At 55.1% G+C, this 14795-nt stretch overlaps 1 protein-coding gene across 1 annotated transcript in view; it reads right to left on the bottom strand.

The window, feature by feature from the left end:
- Positions 1–14795, bottom strand: part of DIP2B (DIP2 acetate--CoA ligase B (putative)) — an 805292-nt gene that overhangs the window by 86993 nt on the left and 703504 nt on the right. Inside the window, exon 35 of the mRNA XM_078688921.1 lies at positions 853–927. Within this exon, the coding sequence (XP_078545047.1) occupies positions 853–927 (75 nt within the window). The remainder of the gene's footprint in view (positions 1–852; positions 928–14795) is intronic.

Raw genomic sequence — 14795 nt, 5'->3', positions numbered from 1 at the left:
CAGCAAGAAAAAGACCTGCCTACAAATCTGCCCTGAAGAAGCGAGGGCTGCTGAAGTAACCAGGAGGATTTTTTCAATAGTTGGAAAAAAGTGAAACACTCTATACCTTCGGAGGACCAGGACAAGGTGTAAGAATTGCACATTTGTCCGTCTTTGACCTTTTTGCCAAGCTGAAATGAGGTGTCGAGTGAACCTATTATAAAGATATCTGGCCCGCAAAGAGCCTTGCCCAGTTACAGATGCCAGCCTTGCTCCGCAGGGAGATTCTAAGAAGGAAAAAAGTGACTAAGTCTGAAGGTAAAATCTTGGACTGTGTTGAGGCAACAAATCCATCCAAGCTGTGAAGCAAATTAGGTGGGTAGAACACCCAGCTTTATCCAACTCTGAGCTTATATGCCAAATTAAACAGCTTCAGCTGGACGACAACCTACTTTAAGGACCCCCTATCAGCTTTCTCCTTAGATCTTGCTAGAAGATTTTGACTTCTAAAAATAGACAAAGTCAGATGGTAAGAACTTTAGCCAGGGATGAAACATTTGGTGTATCTGACCGTTACTCCATCGCGGTCAGCCTGAAATCACGCCTATGTCACGAGCAACTGCAAATTGACCGTTTTGAATGATACATTAATTTTGTAGAGTTTTTTTTTATAGGTCCCTATAGCACCCTACCCCCATCGTGATTTGTCATTACTCATTACCTACTAGTGCTGTAGTGTCACACAGCTTGTGCAGGAATAATTTCTCCAAACCACAATAACCACTTACAGAAAAAAAAGACTATGCGGAACCCCGCTTAATGTAACCCTTCAAAATATTTAATTTCTCTATTAAAACATGCAAATCAACTTACCTCTCCAAGATGCGAATCTCCAAGAGGTCCTTTGGTCTCCGGATTGACTATTATTACTCGAACTCCAGGTAACATCTAAGCAGAATTTGTGGTTAGACAACAAAAAGTGTTAGCATTTCGACTTTGGTAACCAGAAATATACAAACATTTATGTTGGGAATACAGTCTTTAAAGACTTATGCCAAGAACAGACTACATTTTAAAAAAAAGGAATGGTTGTCTTCTAATTGATAATTAAAGGCCAGCCTAAGACATTTTAGGCCCTTACTACACATTTATAATCAAATAGAATCAGTTGAACTTAGTTTTCAGACTGCATTAACCAGAAATTCACTTTCCCTGTCCCATTCTTCCCTCAGTTTTTGTCACTTTTACACCCAGAGCTTTTGTGGCTTTTCACTGTGTGGAAATATAACAGCCTGGGGATGGGATTCCTTGGGGGAACAGCCATGACAACGCGGGGATTAGCCCGCACTGCCATTACAACGCGGGGATTACAACGAAAGTCGTTATAACGACTTTCGCTGGAGGGCGCTGTTGGATAGGGAATAGTTTAATTTTCTATCCAACACCTTCCCTACTGTCAATGTGGGCTAGAGTTGGAATAGAAAATTAAACTATTCCACTATCCAGCGCCCTCCAGCGAAAGTCGTAACGACTTTCGTTGTAATCCCCGCGTTGTAATGCATGCGGGGTAAAAGCCCGCGTTGTAATGCCATACAACCGATTCTTTGTGCTGTTAAAATATATTTGGAAATTTTACCCAAATAATTGCCAAAACCTACGCAATCTAACCAATGTAGAAAATATTTACTGTTACATCTGCAGGTTTTGAAAAGGGTTGAAATGTAAGTATTATTTTCTATACATCATGAACTAGACATAGTTCAGGCTGTGGTTGCGTCAAATGTGTTTTCAGCTTGTAAACAGTGAGGAAATGAGCTCTTTGCTTTTAAGTGCCAAGCCACACACCTCTTCGCCTTGATGAGCTAGAAATGACACAGCTGGTAGGATAGGCCCTGTAACATATGTACATAAACTGGGGGCGGAGCTTGCCACGCTGCGAGATGGCTGCGTCTTAGACGAGCTCCTCACATATACCAAAAATAAACATCATAATCCTACAAACATAGAAAACTAATCGCAGTAGCTTGGTGAGGATTGACACCACTAACATCTGACTGACGATTATGGCAGGTTTGAGCTGATCGTGGCACCAACACAGCTTGGGGCGAGACTAGGACCCCAGCAGAAGGAAACCGAAACTGAAGCAGCGGCCTGAGGTGGGATGCAAGGCGGAGACGCAAGGCACGTAAGGCAGACCCTGAGAAGGTTTAGCGCCCAATACGACTGGAACTCTGCGAGTTGGCGGAGACGTAGGAGAACCGGGACTATACATTAAGCAGCGGAAGGGAGGAGAGCGCTGCACCCACCGAGGTAAAGCTACACGGGCTAGGCCAGGTACGATTTTGAGAGAACATAGGACGAGTGGGGCGCCGGTCGAAGTGCGAAGGCGAGGCGAGTATCACAGCGGCGCAGGACTTATACAGCCCCCCGGAGGGAGGGACACGACTCTCGGGCTCGGCACTGGCGGTGGGAGCCTAGCGCGGCCTGATCGAGGGTGGAGGCGCCAATCGTGAGTGTCGGACCGGGCGTCCCCCACACAGCAGGACACCGCACTTCTGCCGAGACGAAGATCGGTGGCCTGCCCTAAGATCCAGGAAACACGACGTGGGTCCTGTAAAGCACTGCCTGCCGGAGTGTGCTTGGACACAACAGAGCTGGTCGCATCCACTGTCGGGCAGTTCAACAGTGCGAGGCCCGGGCACACGAAACTCTGGGAGTAGAAGGGGCCCCTGGCTGCTACAACACATACCCACCTAATGCTCCATTAGGAGCGCAAACTGAGGCAAACGGTACAATACTGTGCACTGGAAAGGGGGGCTGCCAGACACCCTGAGACTAGATTAAGCTTGAGGCAATAAGTGGGGCGTGAAATGGTGGTGGACACGCAGACCCTCCCCCCCGCCCTGACAACGTGAAATAGAGCAGAGACTGACACCCATCTTCACAGCAACCAGGCAGGCCTGCACAACGGCACCAACACAAATAAAAAAGGGAGCCTTTCCTACTGCAACGTCCACGCAGGGCGAGATTGTCAGGATCCTGTCGTATACTGCACTATTCTGAGGCCTTTGAACTTCAAGCCTAGACACAAATTTAAAGATTGGCAAGCCTGACAGGAACCAACCGGAAATCCCTTTTGAGCATACCAAAAAAGTCAACAGACCAGAGCACTTAGGAGCAACAGTTACCACAGACGTCGACGGGTGCAACGGGAGGAGTAACAAACGACGACATGCAGGCAATGTTCACCACGATACAGGCAGCATTAACCAATATCGATGGGAAAATTGACTCACGTACCGGGTCAACAGAATGTCGGAACGTATGGACAAACACACGGAGAGGCTAGATATGGCCGAGCGCCGTATATCCGAGGCAGAAGATGCGCATGTCCAGATGGACACTAAACAGGTGAAGATGGATAAACAGTTGGCTGACCTGGCAACTTAGCCTGAGGACTTGGAAGCACGGTCCCGCAGAAACAACATTCGCCTGATGGGCATTTCCGAGACTACAAACACGGGACCCATGGAAAGGTATGTTGAATAGTTGCTCATCTCAATGCTCGGACAGGAGACGTTCTCAGAGAGTTTCATAGTAGAAAGAGCGCATAGATCCCTGGCGACAAAAGCACTAACTGGTTCGAGACCACGGCCGATCATAACGAGAATACTTAATTACAGAGACAGGGACGCAGCTCTACGGAAATCTCGAGAATTGGGTAAGTAGATCCACGAAGGCATGGACATATACATATATCCGGACTTTACAGTGACGGTCCAAGAGGCCAAAAAGAAATTTGGCATGGCAAAACAAAAACGGAGAGATTTGAATATACAGTATGCCATGCTGTCCCCGGCAAGGCTCAAAATCACGGATGAAGGATGGTCGAAGATCTTCAATGAGCCTAAGGACGTATTGAAATGTATCCAACTGAAAGGTAACCAGAGGGGAGACCAGGATGAACACGCCACAACATAGGACGCCAAATAGTAGATGATGGAGGAGCACGTGGCTGTCTTCACTGGATTACTGGCCGCAAATAAGAATGAATAGATAGGCGCAGCCGGTTGGGATCTCTGCCGCTGAACAACTGGAACCATGAACTGCTGGGAAGCGCAGGGGTTACTTGGACTGAAGAGCTCGCCCCACATGGGAACGTTCTCTCCTCGGCCACCTGCTGAGAAGCGGCACCGGAAGCAGAACGCTGGCTGAGGATCACCACTGCTGATGATCTACTACAGATAAGTTGTAACGTGTGCAAAACGATCGCCAAACTGAGGAGCTGGCAGGTAGACAGTGACTGGAAAGTTTTATATTATCGTTGCTGCTATGTTTTATTACCATCCATCACCCGGAATTACTGAAAAAGTGTCATGGTATGATAGGTTTCTAAACAGACTATGTTTTGGCTGGGCATCCACCCATGTGGAGAGCATCCACAGGATCAGGGGCTTGCAGTTATTGCCCCTCTGTGCGCACCACACGCGTTTATGGTTCTTGTTCTTGGGGGGGGGGGGGGGGGATATGCTTCCCAAAAGACCCACAGGGGAGGGGGTGGTGGGTCTTTTGGGAAGCATAACGCTGGGATTGGCTCCGCCAAAGGGTATGGTGCGGAGTGGGCCGGGGTGAAGACTGGGGAAGGTAGAAAATGTCTGGTCGCAAGAGAAGGTACATGTACAGTTTTTACTTTACACTTGAAGTTTGCAGGGCAGTGACTATCACTAGTGAGGACAGATGAGCATGACTGACGCTAGTGTGCCAACCTGAAAAATAACGTTTGTAACGTTGAGTGTTCGTGGGCTTCAAAACCCACAGAAAATACGCAAGGTACTCGCATATTTCGATAGACACGGTATAGATGTGGCATGCATACAGGAAACACACCTTACGCCTACTACTGAAACACGGGTGGGGACACCCTGGGCATCATACCGCATGGCTTCTTCCTATTCGACGTATGCTAGGGGTGTTTTACTACTTGTCAGGCGAACTATCCCATTTCAGCTCATACGAGAGTTACATGATGATCAGGGTAGCTACGTCATAGTGCAGGGCAATTTTGGTGGCACAGTACTAACGGTAGTCACATCATATGGTCCTAATGCACAAGTTACTACTTGTGTAACGATATATCTGTAAGAGACATTAGTTAGTGATAGATTCCTTACCTTAGAATATCCCCAGGCGTCAGACTGGATCCGGAAATTTTTGCGTAGCAGTACCCTTGCGCGTCGGTAGGCGTCGTCTGCGGCTCCGCGTCCGTCGTCGGCGTCGTGGGCGCCGTGATGACGTCGTCGGAGTACTTAGACGCCGCCTCCACGTGCTGACGTCAGTTCTTAGACACAGCTTTTCCGCGCGAGAAACGCAGAGCTATGCTAAAAAACCAACACTGGTGCCTTGAAACTAGGGCCCTGAAAGGGGATGTCCTTAACCCTAGATATCGGTTCGCAGAACGGGGAGGATGGGTGGGTCGGTAAGGAATCTATCACTAACTAATGTCTCTTACAGATATATCGTTACACAAGTAGTAACTTGTGCATCTGAAAGAGACACGTTAGTGATAGATTCCTTACCTTAGAATAGATACCCCAGCAATACCAACCCCGGTGGTGGGTCTGCGAACCAATAATCACACAAGAAAGTCCTGGAGGACGGAATGGCCAAAGAAGCCATCCCTCCGGACTTCACTGTCCAGGCAGTAGTGTATTGCAAACGTGTGCAGCGAGGCCCACGTAGCCGCCTGGCAAATGTCCTTAAAGGGCACTCCCCGGCCCAGGGCAGTTGTAGTCGCCGTGGCTCGGGTGGAGTGAGCCCGCAATCCATCAGGGGGCTCCTTTTTAGCCAAGGAGTAACATGCCTGGATAGACAAGATGTATACAGCTTTCCCCTTCTTAGCACCCACGTAACCAACAAAGAGTTGGTCATCCACCCGGAACTGGCGTGTGCGATCCAAATAGAATGAAGCTTGCAAAAAACATAGTTGATCGACAAGGTTTGGGAAAGACATGGCTTGGTAGTTCGGACTGGACTGTTCCCATGAGGCACAGGGTCAGAGCTGATTTGCATATAGCCAGTGTCTAACCCAGGGTGGTGTGGAGTGCAAAAAACGATGGATTTAGGCCCAGATCCTAGTACTGGGGTGAATGTATGACATTGTTCTACATTCTGTCCATCAACTGTGTTTTTTACAATTTTCACCCCGAGTGGGCTGGGTATGCTCAGACGTGAGTCCCAGGCTCTCCACACCACTGGAGTCAAGCTATCCAGGCTGAATGAAGGCTGATAGCCAGAAACCGGTCCTTGGATGCTTGATTCCGGTCTGGGAAAGACATGGCTTGGTAGTTCGGACTGGACTGTTCCCATGAGGCACAGGGTCAGAGCTGATTTGCATATAGCCAGTGTCTAACCCAGGGTGGTGTGGAGTGCAAAAAAACGATGGATTTAGGCCCAGATCCTTGTACTGGGATGAATGTATGACATTGTTCTACATTCTGTCCATCAACTGTGTTTTTTCCACATAGAATGAAAGCGCACGTTTTGGGTCCAGGCGGTGGAGCCGCTCTTCCTCTTTAGAGGGATGCGGTGGCGGGAAGAAGGTGGGCAAGGTGATAGACTGCCCGATGTGGAAGGCCGTGACAACCTTTGGCCGGAAAGATGGCTTAGTACGCAATACAACCTTGTCCGGATGGACAGAAAGGAAGGGAGGAGTACAAGAAAGAGCCTGGAGCTCACTCACTCTCCTGGCAGAGGTGATGGCAACCAGGAAAGCGGTCTTCAGAGTAAGAAGGCGGAGAGGACAGTTGTGAAGTGGCTCAAAGGGAGCGCACATCAGAAATGTAAGAACAAGGTTCAAGTCCCACTGAGGCATCACAAACGGAACAGGAGGAAACTTGTGTGTGATGCCCTTCAGAAAGCGATTTACAATAGGGGACTTGAACAAGGAAGGTTGATCAGGCAGCCTTAGAAAGGCTGAAAGGGCAGAAAGGTAGCCCTTGATAGTGCCCAGAGCAGAGCCCTGCTGGGCAAGAGAAAAAAGGAAGAGAAGAACCTCAGAGAGAGGGGCAGCAAGAGGATCCACAGCCTTTGCTGTGCACCATGCCACAAATCTGTTCCACCTGCAGGCGTATACCGACTTAGTGGAGGGACGCCTGGCTGCCATACTGACGTTACAGACTTCAGGAGGCAAGTCAAATGGCCTCAACTGTCGCCGCTCAATCTCCAAGCATGAAGGTGGAGACTGGACCGGTTCGGGTGGAGGACAGTCCCCTGCTGCTGCGACAGAAGGTCCTCCCGAAGAGGCAGACGAACCGGGGGATCGACTGACATACTGAGTAGCTCTGGATACCAGTACCTTCGTGCCCAGTCCGGAGCCACAAGGATGATTTGGGCCCGGTCGCGCTTGATCTTCTTCAGCACTCTGGGCAGAAGTGGTATAGGCGGAAAGGCGTACAACAGACTGCAACTCCACTCGCGACGAAAAGCGTCTCCGAGCGAGTGCCGCCTTGGAAATTCCATGGCGCAGGACTGATGACATTGCGCGTTCTCTTCGGTGGTGAATAGATCTAACCAAGGCTCTCCCCATCGCTGAAAGAGGCCTTGCGCCACGTCCGAGTTCAGACACCATTCGTGATCCATCATGCACCGACGGCTGGGCTTGTCCGCCCTGGCGTTCAGAGAACCTGCCAGGTGTTGAGCCACCAGGGTCACGCCCTGGCATTCCAGCCACTGCCAGAGGCGCAGACCCTCCTGGCAAAGGGTCCACGACCCCACCCCGCCCTGTTTGTTTTTGGTCCACTTGTGGGACACCCCCGCGCCGCACGGCCACCAGCTGCTGCGTGTGCCCCTTGCCTGCCCTCTGCCTCGCTGCTGCCTCGTTTGCCGGTTGCCGGCTGCCTCCGCTGCAGAGATTGTTTTTGCCTTGTTTTGTCGATAATTTGTGCCTGTTTTGTTTAATTTCATTTTTCCCTTGTTTTGTCAATACTTTGTGCCTGTCGTGGTCAATTTCTTTTTGCCCGTGTTTTGGTTTTCCTTCCTTGTTGTCCGCCTACCTCGCCGCCCTCCGCCCTCCCTTCCCGCCACCGCCGCTTTTCCCCGCCCCTTTTTCTATTCTGTACCCTCCCCGCTCCCGCCTCCCAGCTGCTCCGCCCACCCGCGCACTTGGCCTTAAATGGCGACCGTGCAACGCAGGTGAGTGTGACCCACTTGTGGGACACCCCCGCGCCGCACGGCCACCAGCTGCTGCGTGTGCCCCTTGCCTGCCCTCTGCCTCGCTGCTGCCTCGTTTGCCGGTTGCCTCCGCTGCAGAGATTGTTTTTGCCTTGTTTTGTCGATAATTTGTGCCTGTTTTGTTTAATTTCATTTTTCCCTTGTTTTGTCAATACTTTGTGCCTGTCGTGGTCAATTTCTTTTTGCCCGTGTTTTGGTTTTCCTTCCTTGTTGTCCGCCTACCTCGCCGCCCTCCGCCCTCCCTTCCCGCCACCGCCGCTTTTCCCCGCCCCTTTTTCTATTCTGTACCCTCCCCGCTCCCGCCTCCCATCTGCTCCGCCCACCCGCGCACTTCGCCTTAAATGGCGACCGTGCGAACGCGCAGCGGCCATGCGCAGCGGGCGCGCCGATTGTGCGCCGAAGGCGCGCCAAAGGTAAGCCCGTCTGCGCCCGTCCGCGACCGGATCGCGACCAGCGCCAGGACCCCTGGCTCACGTAGACCCCGACCGACCCGCCTGTCGTACTCCGCCGCCACCCTCACCGCTCTCAACACCGGCCGACTCCCAGAATGCCATCAAGCCACTCCACGACGTACCCACGGACCTTTCAGCTGCCACGCCTGCAAGTTCACCTGCATCCGGACCAGCCTCGCACCAGCACCCGCCAAGTCGAACACCAGCAGCACCCACCTCAAGTGCATCCTGCTCAACACCCGCTCTGTCCACAGACACGCCATCGAACTCTGGAACCTCCTAGACGCCACAGCCCCGGACGTTGCCTTCCTCACGGAGACCTGGATGAACGCCTCTTCAGCGCCCGACATCGCCATCGCTATCCCAGAGGGCTACAAGATCGTCCGGAGGGACCGAAACGCCAACCAGATGGGAGGAGGCATCGCCATCGTCCACAGGAGCACCATCCGTCTCACGACCAGCACCGACAACACCCTGACCAGCGCCGAACACCTGCATTTCCAGATCCACACCAACCCGAACACCACCCTCAGAGGCACCCTGATCTACCGACCCCCTGGACCACGCACGCAATTCAGCGAGGACATCGCCGACTTCGTCAGCCCGCATGCCCTCCCCTCCGCTGACTACATCCTCCTGGGAGACCTCAACTTCCATCTGGAGAACAACAGCGACCGCAACACCAGCACCCTGCTCGACAACCTCGCCAACCTGGGACTCAAGCAACTGGTGTCCACCCCCACCCACCTCGCCGGACACACACTCGACGCAGTCTTCTCCTCCAGCCCAGACATCGACTTCAGCCACGCCACAGAGCTTCAATGGACGGACCACAGCTGCGTCCACTTCACCTTCAAGAGAACGACGAGCCACCAACACCAGCAACAGGCCGCCCGCAGAAGCTGGAACAAGATCACAGCAGACCAGCTCGCCACCTCCCTGAGCCAGCACCCCCCTGCCAGCTCAGCGAACCCCAGCCAGGCCGCCGACAACCTCACGAAGTGGATCAGCAACTGCGCGGACGAACTCGCCCCACTGAGGACCCCGCCTAGCAGACCCGGCAGCAAGAAGGCCCCATGGTTCACCGACGAACTCAAGAGCTCCAAGAAGAATTGCCGAGCCCTCGAGAAAGTCTGGAGAAGGGAACCGACACCGGACAACAGGACCTCCTTCAAACTTGCCACCCGGAAACACCACCAGCTGATCCGCGCCGCCAAGAAAACAGCATTCAAGGACCGGCTGGACAACAACGCACACAACTGCAAGGAACTCTTCAACATCGTGAAAGAGCTCTCCAACCCCAGCGCAGGAAACAACGACATCACCCCATCGCAAGACCTCTGCAACTCCATCGCTTCATACTTCCACAACAAGATCGCGGACATACACAACAGCTTCAACAACCAACCAACGCACAACATGACCGAGCAACCACCCCCACCACCACCCTCCACGCCTGGACCCCGATCAGCACCGAAGACACCATCCGCACGATGAACTCCATCCACTCCGGATCACCAACCGACCCCTGCCCTCACCACGTCTTCAACAAGGCCGACGCTGTCATCGCACCCCACCTGCGAGACATCATCAACACATCCTTCGACACCACCATCTTCCCTGAGAGCTGGAAACACGCCGAACTCAGCGCTCTACTCAAGAAACCAACAGCGGACCCCACCGACCTCAAGAATTACCGCCCCATCTCGCTCCTCCCGTTTCCAGCCAAAGTCATCGAGAAGACCGTCAACAAGCAGATGGCCGCCTTCCTCGAGACGAACGGATCCCTCGACCCCTCACAGTCCGGCTTCCGAGCCAACCACAGCACCGAGACCGCCCTCATCGCCGCCACCGATGACATCCGAGCCCTGATGGACAATGGAGAAACAGCGGCCCTCATCCTCCTAGACCTCTCCGCGGCATTCGACACGGTCTGCCACCGCACCCTAGTACGGCGCCTCAGCAACATCGGAATCCAGGACAAGGCGCTGGAATGGATCATCTCCTTCCTCGACGGAAGAACACAGAGAGTCCGCCTACCACCGTACAAGTCAGAGGCCTCCAAAGTCATCTGCGGCGTCCCCCAAGGATCATCTCTGAGCCCCACCCTCTTCAACGTCTACATGAGCCCCCTCGCGGCCATCGTACGCAAACACAACCTCAGCATAATCTCCTACGCCGACGACACCCAACTGATCCTCTCCCTGACCAACGACCCCGCCGCCGCCAGAGCCAACCTACACGAAGGGATGAAAGAGGTAGCCGAGTGGATGACGACCAGCCGCCTGAAACTGAACTCGGACAAGACGGAGGTCCTCATCCTGGGCTCCTCACCCTCCGCCTGGGACGACTCCTGGTGGCCCCCCCGCCCTGGGCACCGCACCCAAACCGACAGACCATGCACGCAACCTGGGCTTCATCCTGGACCCCTCCCTCTCCATGACCAGGCAAGTCAACAACGTCTCCTCGGCGTGCTTCAACATCCTACGCATGCTACGGAAGATCTTCTGGTGGATCCCCACCGAGACCAGGAAGACCGTCACCCAGGCCCTCGTCACCAGCCGACTGGACTACGGCAACGCCCTCTACGCCGGTACCACCGCCAAGCTCCAGAAGAGACTCCAGCGGATCCAGAACGCCTCAGCCAGACTCATCCTCGACATCCCGCGAACCAGCCACATCTCCGGACATCTGAGAGACCTTCACTGGCTCCCCGTCAACAAAAGAATCACCTTCCGCCTCCTCACCCACGCACACAAAGCCCTACACGACCAAGGCCCGAGCTACCTCAACAGCCGAGTCAACTTCTACGCTCCCAAACGCCACCTCCGATCAGCCAACCACGCCCTCGCCGCCGTCCCCCGCATCCGAAGAGCGACTACAGGAGGGAGGTCCTTCTCCTACCTGGCCGCCAAGACCTGGAACTCCCTCCCGACTGACCTGCGCCTGACCCAAGACCACCTCTCCTTCAGGAAGAAGCTGAAGACCTGGCTGTTCGAGCAGTAGCGGCACCCCCCCCCCCCCCAGCGCCTTGAGACCCTACGGGTATGTAGCGCGCTTTATAAGTGTCACTGATTGATTGATTGATTGATTTGTTGCAGTACCACATGGCGGTGGTGTTGTCCGTGAACACCTGCACTACACTCCCCCGGACAGAGGGGTGGAATGCCTTCAGTGCTAGACGAATCGCCCGCAACTCCAAAAGGTTGATGTGGAGCCGGGCCTCTGCCGGAGACCAGAGGCCTCTGATCTCCGCCTCTCCCATGTGGCCCCCCCAGCCCTGGAGGGACGCGTCCGTCACAACTACGTGCTCCGGTTGGGGTAGGGAGAGGGATCTGCCGCTGACCCAATCGTGGTCCGTGAGCCACCACTGCAGCTGTCTCGCAGTGCCCTCCGAGATCAGGACGTGGTCGGACAGGTTGCCCTGATGCTGGGCCCACTGAAACTTCAGGTCCCACTGCAGAGCCCGCATCCGCCACCTGGCGTGATGCACCAGTAGGATGCAGGAGGCCATCAGCCCCAGAAGCCGCAGCGTCAACCTGACCGAGACCCGGGATAAAGGCTGAAATAGTGGAATCAGAGCCTGAATATCCCGGACCCGCTGTTTGGGAGGATAAACCCGAAACCGTGCCGAGAACCGCTCCGATGAAAAGGAGCTTCTGATAGGGACACAGGTGTGACTTCGGCACATTGATGGAGAACCCCAGCTGGTGCAAGAGGTCCGCCGTCGTCTGGAGGTGGCTGACGACTGTTTGGGGCGAGCCCGCCTTCAACAACCTGTCGTCGAGGTAGGGGAAAACTGAAACCCCTAACCTGCGCAGATGAGCTGCGACCACCGCCATCACTTTCGTGAACACCCGTGGTGCGCTGGAAAGGCCGAAGGGGAGCACGGTAAACTGAAAGTGCTCCTGGCCTACCGTGACGGACTAGGAGGGTTTTGAGGCAGATGCTGCGGGGGAAGGTGTGGACTGACCTCGCCGTTGTCCCCGACCGCCGCCACGGCGGTTTCCACGGCCGCCAGCGCATTGCCCTGTGTGTGTGGGTACACCCCTTTCGTGGCCACGAAAGGAGTGAAAGGCAGCCGATTGCTGGCGCAGGGCTGAGAGGCCAAGGACCTGGCCGTAGCCCTGGAGTCCTTAAAGCGCTCAAGCGCATGGTCTGCCTTGTCGCCAAAAAGGCGACGGCCATCAAACGGCATGTCCATCAGTCTATTTTGGACATCGGCCGAAAAGTTGGCGGACCTCAACCAGGCGTGGCGTCTGACCGCCACCGTCGTTGCCATCGCTCTACCTAGTGAGTCGGTGGTATCCAGCCCACACCGGATAGAAAATCTGGCTGCATCCCGGCCCTCCACAAGGGCTTGGCCGAGTTTGGCCCATACCTCCAACGGACACTCTGGCAGCACTTCCGCAACCGTATCCCACAGAGAGTGGGTGTAGCGGCCCAAGAGGCATGCGGTGTTGGAAGACCGCAGTCTCAGACTAATGGAGGAGAAGATCTTTTTACCGTACTGCTCGTACCTCTTGGATTCCCTGTCCGGCGGAGCCGACGGGAATGCGGTCTGGGAATTGGACGCCTGGATGACCAGGCTCTCGGGGGTGGGGTGGGTGGACAGGAAACATGGGTCACCCGGGGCCGGGCTGTGGCGTCTGGCCACGTTCCTATCTATGGGCGAACCCGTAGCGGGCCTGGACCAAGTGCCCAAAAGAACGTCGGATAAGGCCTCATTAAAGGGCAGCAGAGGCTCGGCCGAGCTTGACTGCGGTTTAAGGACCTCAGTGAGGAGGTTAGTCCTCACGGCCGCGACGGGGAGCTCAAGGCCCAAGGCCTTGGCTGCCCTCATCAGCACCACACTGTAGGTTGCCCCGCCTCCGACGCCACGGTAGGAGGTGAGACAAAACCAGTGTCCGGTGAGGTGTCCAGACCACTGGCATCCCCAAGTCCACCTGTCAAGTCCTCATGAGACTGACACTCTCTGGTCAGAGGGTCCTCAGACCCCTCCCAACACTCCTCATCACCCATCTCCTGATAATCAGGGTTGTCAATGGATGGGTCCGGCTCATAGAAGTTAAACTCCCCAAGCGGCGTCGAATGCGGCGTCCAGCGGCGCCGCTCCGGCACCGGAGCCGGGTCGAGGGAGGCATCGGGGACGGCGCCGCCCGAGGACGGTGCCGGAGGTGACACCTGACGGACCAACGCCGGGGGGGGGTCGTAAGGTCCACCGGCGACGACCCAGATCCCGAAGCGGATCCAGTGGGTTCCTGCAAAGCCGGGCCCGAAGGCGGCGTCGGGACCACGGGGCCCCGCGGCGCCGGGGCCAAAGCCCCCGACCTGCTAGGGGCCCCAGACGGGTCCGCTGGGCCCGGAGGCGCCGCGGAGCCCGTCGGAGGAGAATGGGACCTCATGGCCATGAGGAAGCGCTCGATCTCCTCCTGCGTCGCGTCTCGCCCAGGGACCGGAAGGTGTGGAGCTGGACGCGGCGCCCGCGACTCCGACGGAGCCGCGTGGGCGGTGTCACCCGAACCCCCGGCTGCATCGCGTGAGCGTCGGGGGGAGTCAGAAGAGCGATGACGCCTCTTCGACTTCTTGTGTTTCTTACCTGACGACGACTTCGACCCGGAGGAGTGGTGCCGACTCTCGGAGCTGTGGTGGCTCCGACCCCGCGAACTGTCCCTCGACCTCCCTTGGGACCGGGACCTCTCGCGGCCGACTGCCGGAGTTCGAGTCGCCTGCGGGACCGCTCCCGCCTGGCTTTCGAAGATAGGGCCCGGCAGTCGGGGCAGGCCTTGTCGTCGTGGTCGACGCCTAGACATAGTAGACACCGGCGGTGAGGATCCGTGACCGACATCGTGCTGTCTCAATCCTCGCAGTGCTTAAATCCAAGCATCCCTATGGCACCGATCGGAGTCGTTCGACTTCGAAAAGATGATCAAAATGATCCAAAAAGTTGACTAAAAGTACTGCTTTTTCCAGATCTACGCTTGCTGGCGCGGAAAAAAGAAGAACTGACGTCAGCAGGCGGAGGCGGCGTCTAAGTACTCCGACTACGTCATCACGGCGCCCACGACGCCGACGACGGACGCGGAGCCGCAGACGACGCCTACCGATGCGCAAGGGTACTGCTACGCAAAAATT

This window comes from Lissotriton helveticus, chromosome 1_1, assembly GCF_964261635.1.
Source record: "Lissotriton helveticus chromosome 1_1, aLisHel1.1, whole genome shotgun sequence".
NCBI classification, from domain to species: Eukaryota; Metazoa; Chordata; class Amphibia; order Caudata; family Salamandridae; genus Lissotriton; species Lissotriton helveticus.
This window is presented reverse-complemented; position numbering and strand designations above follow the sequence as displayed.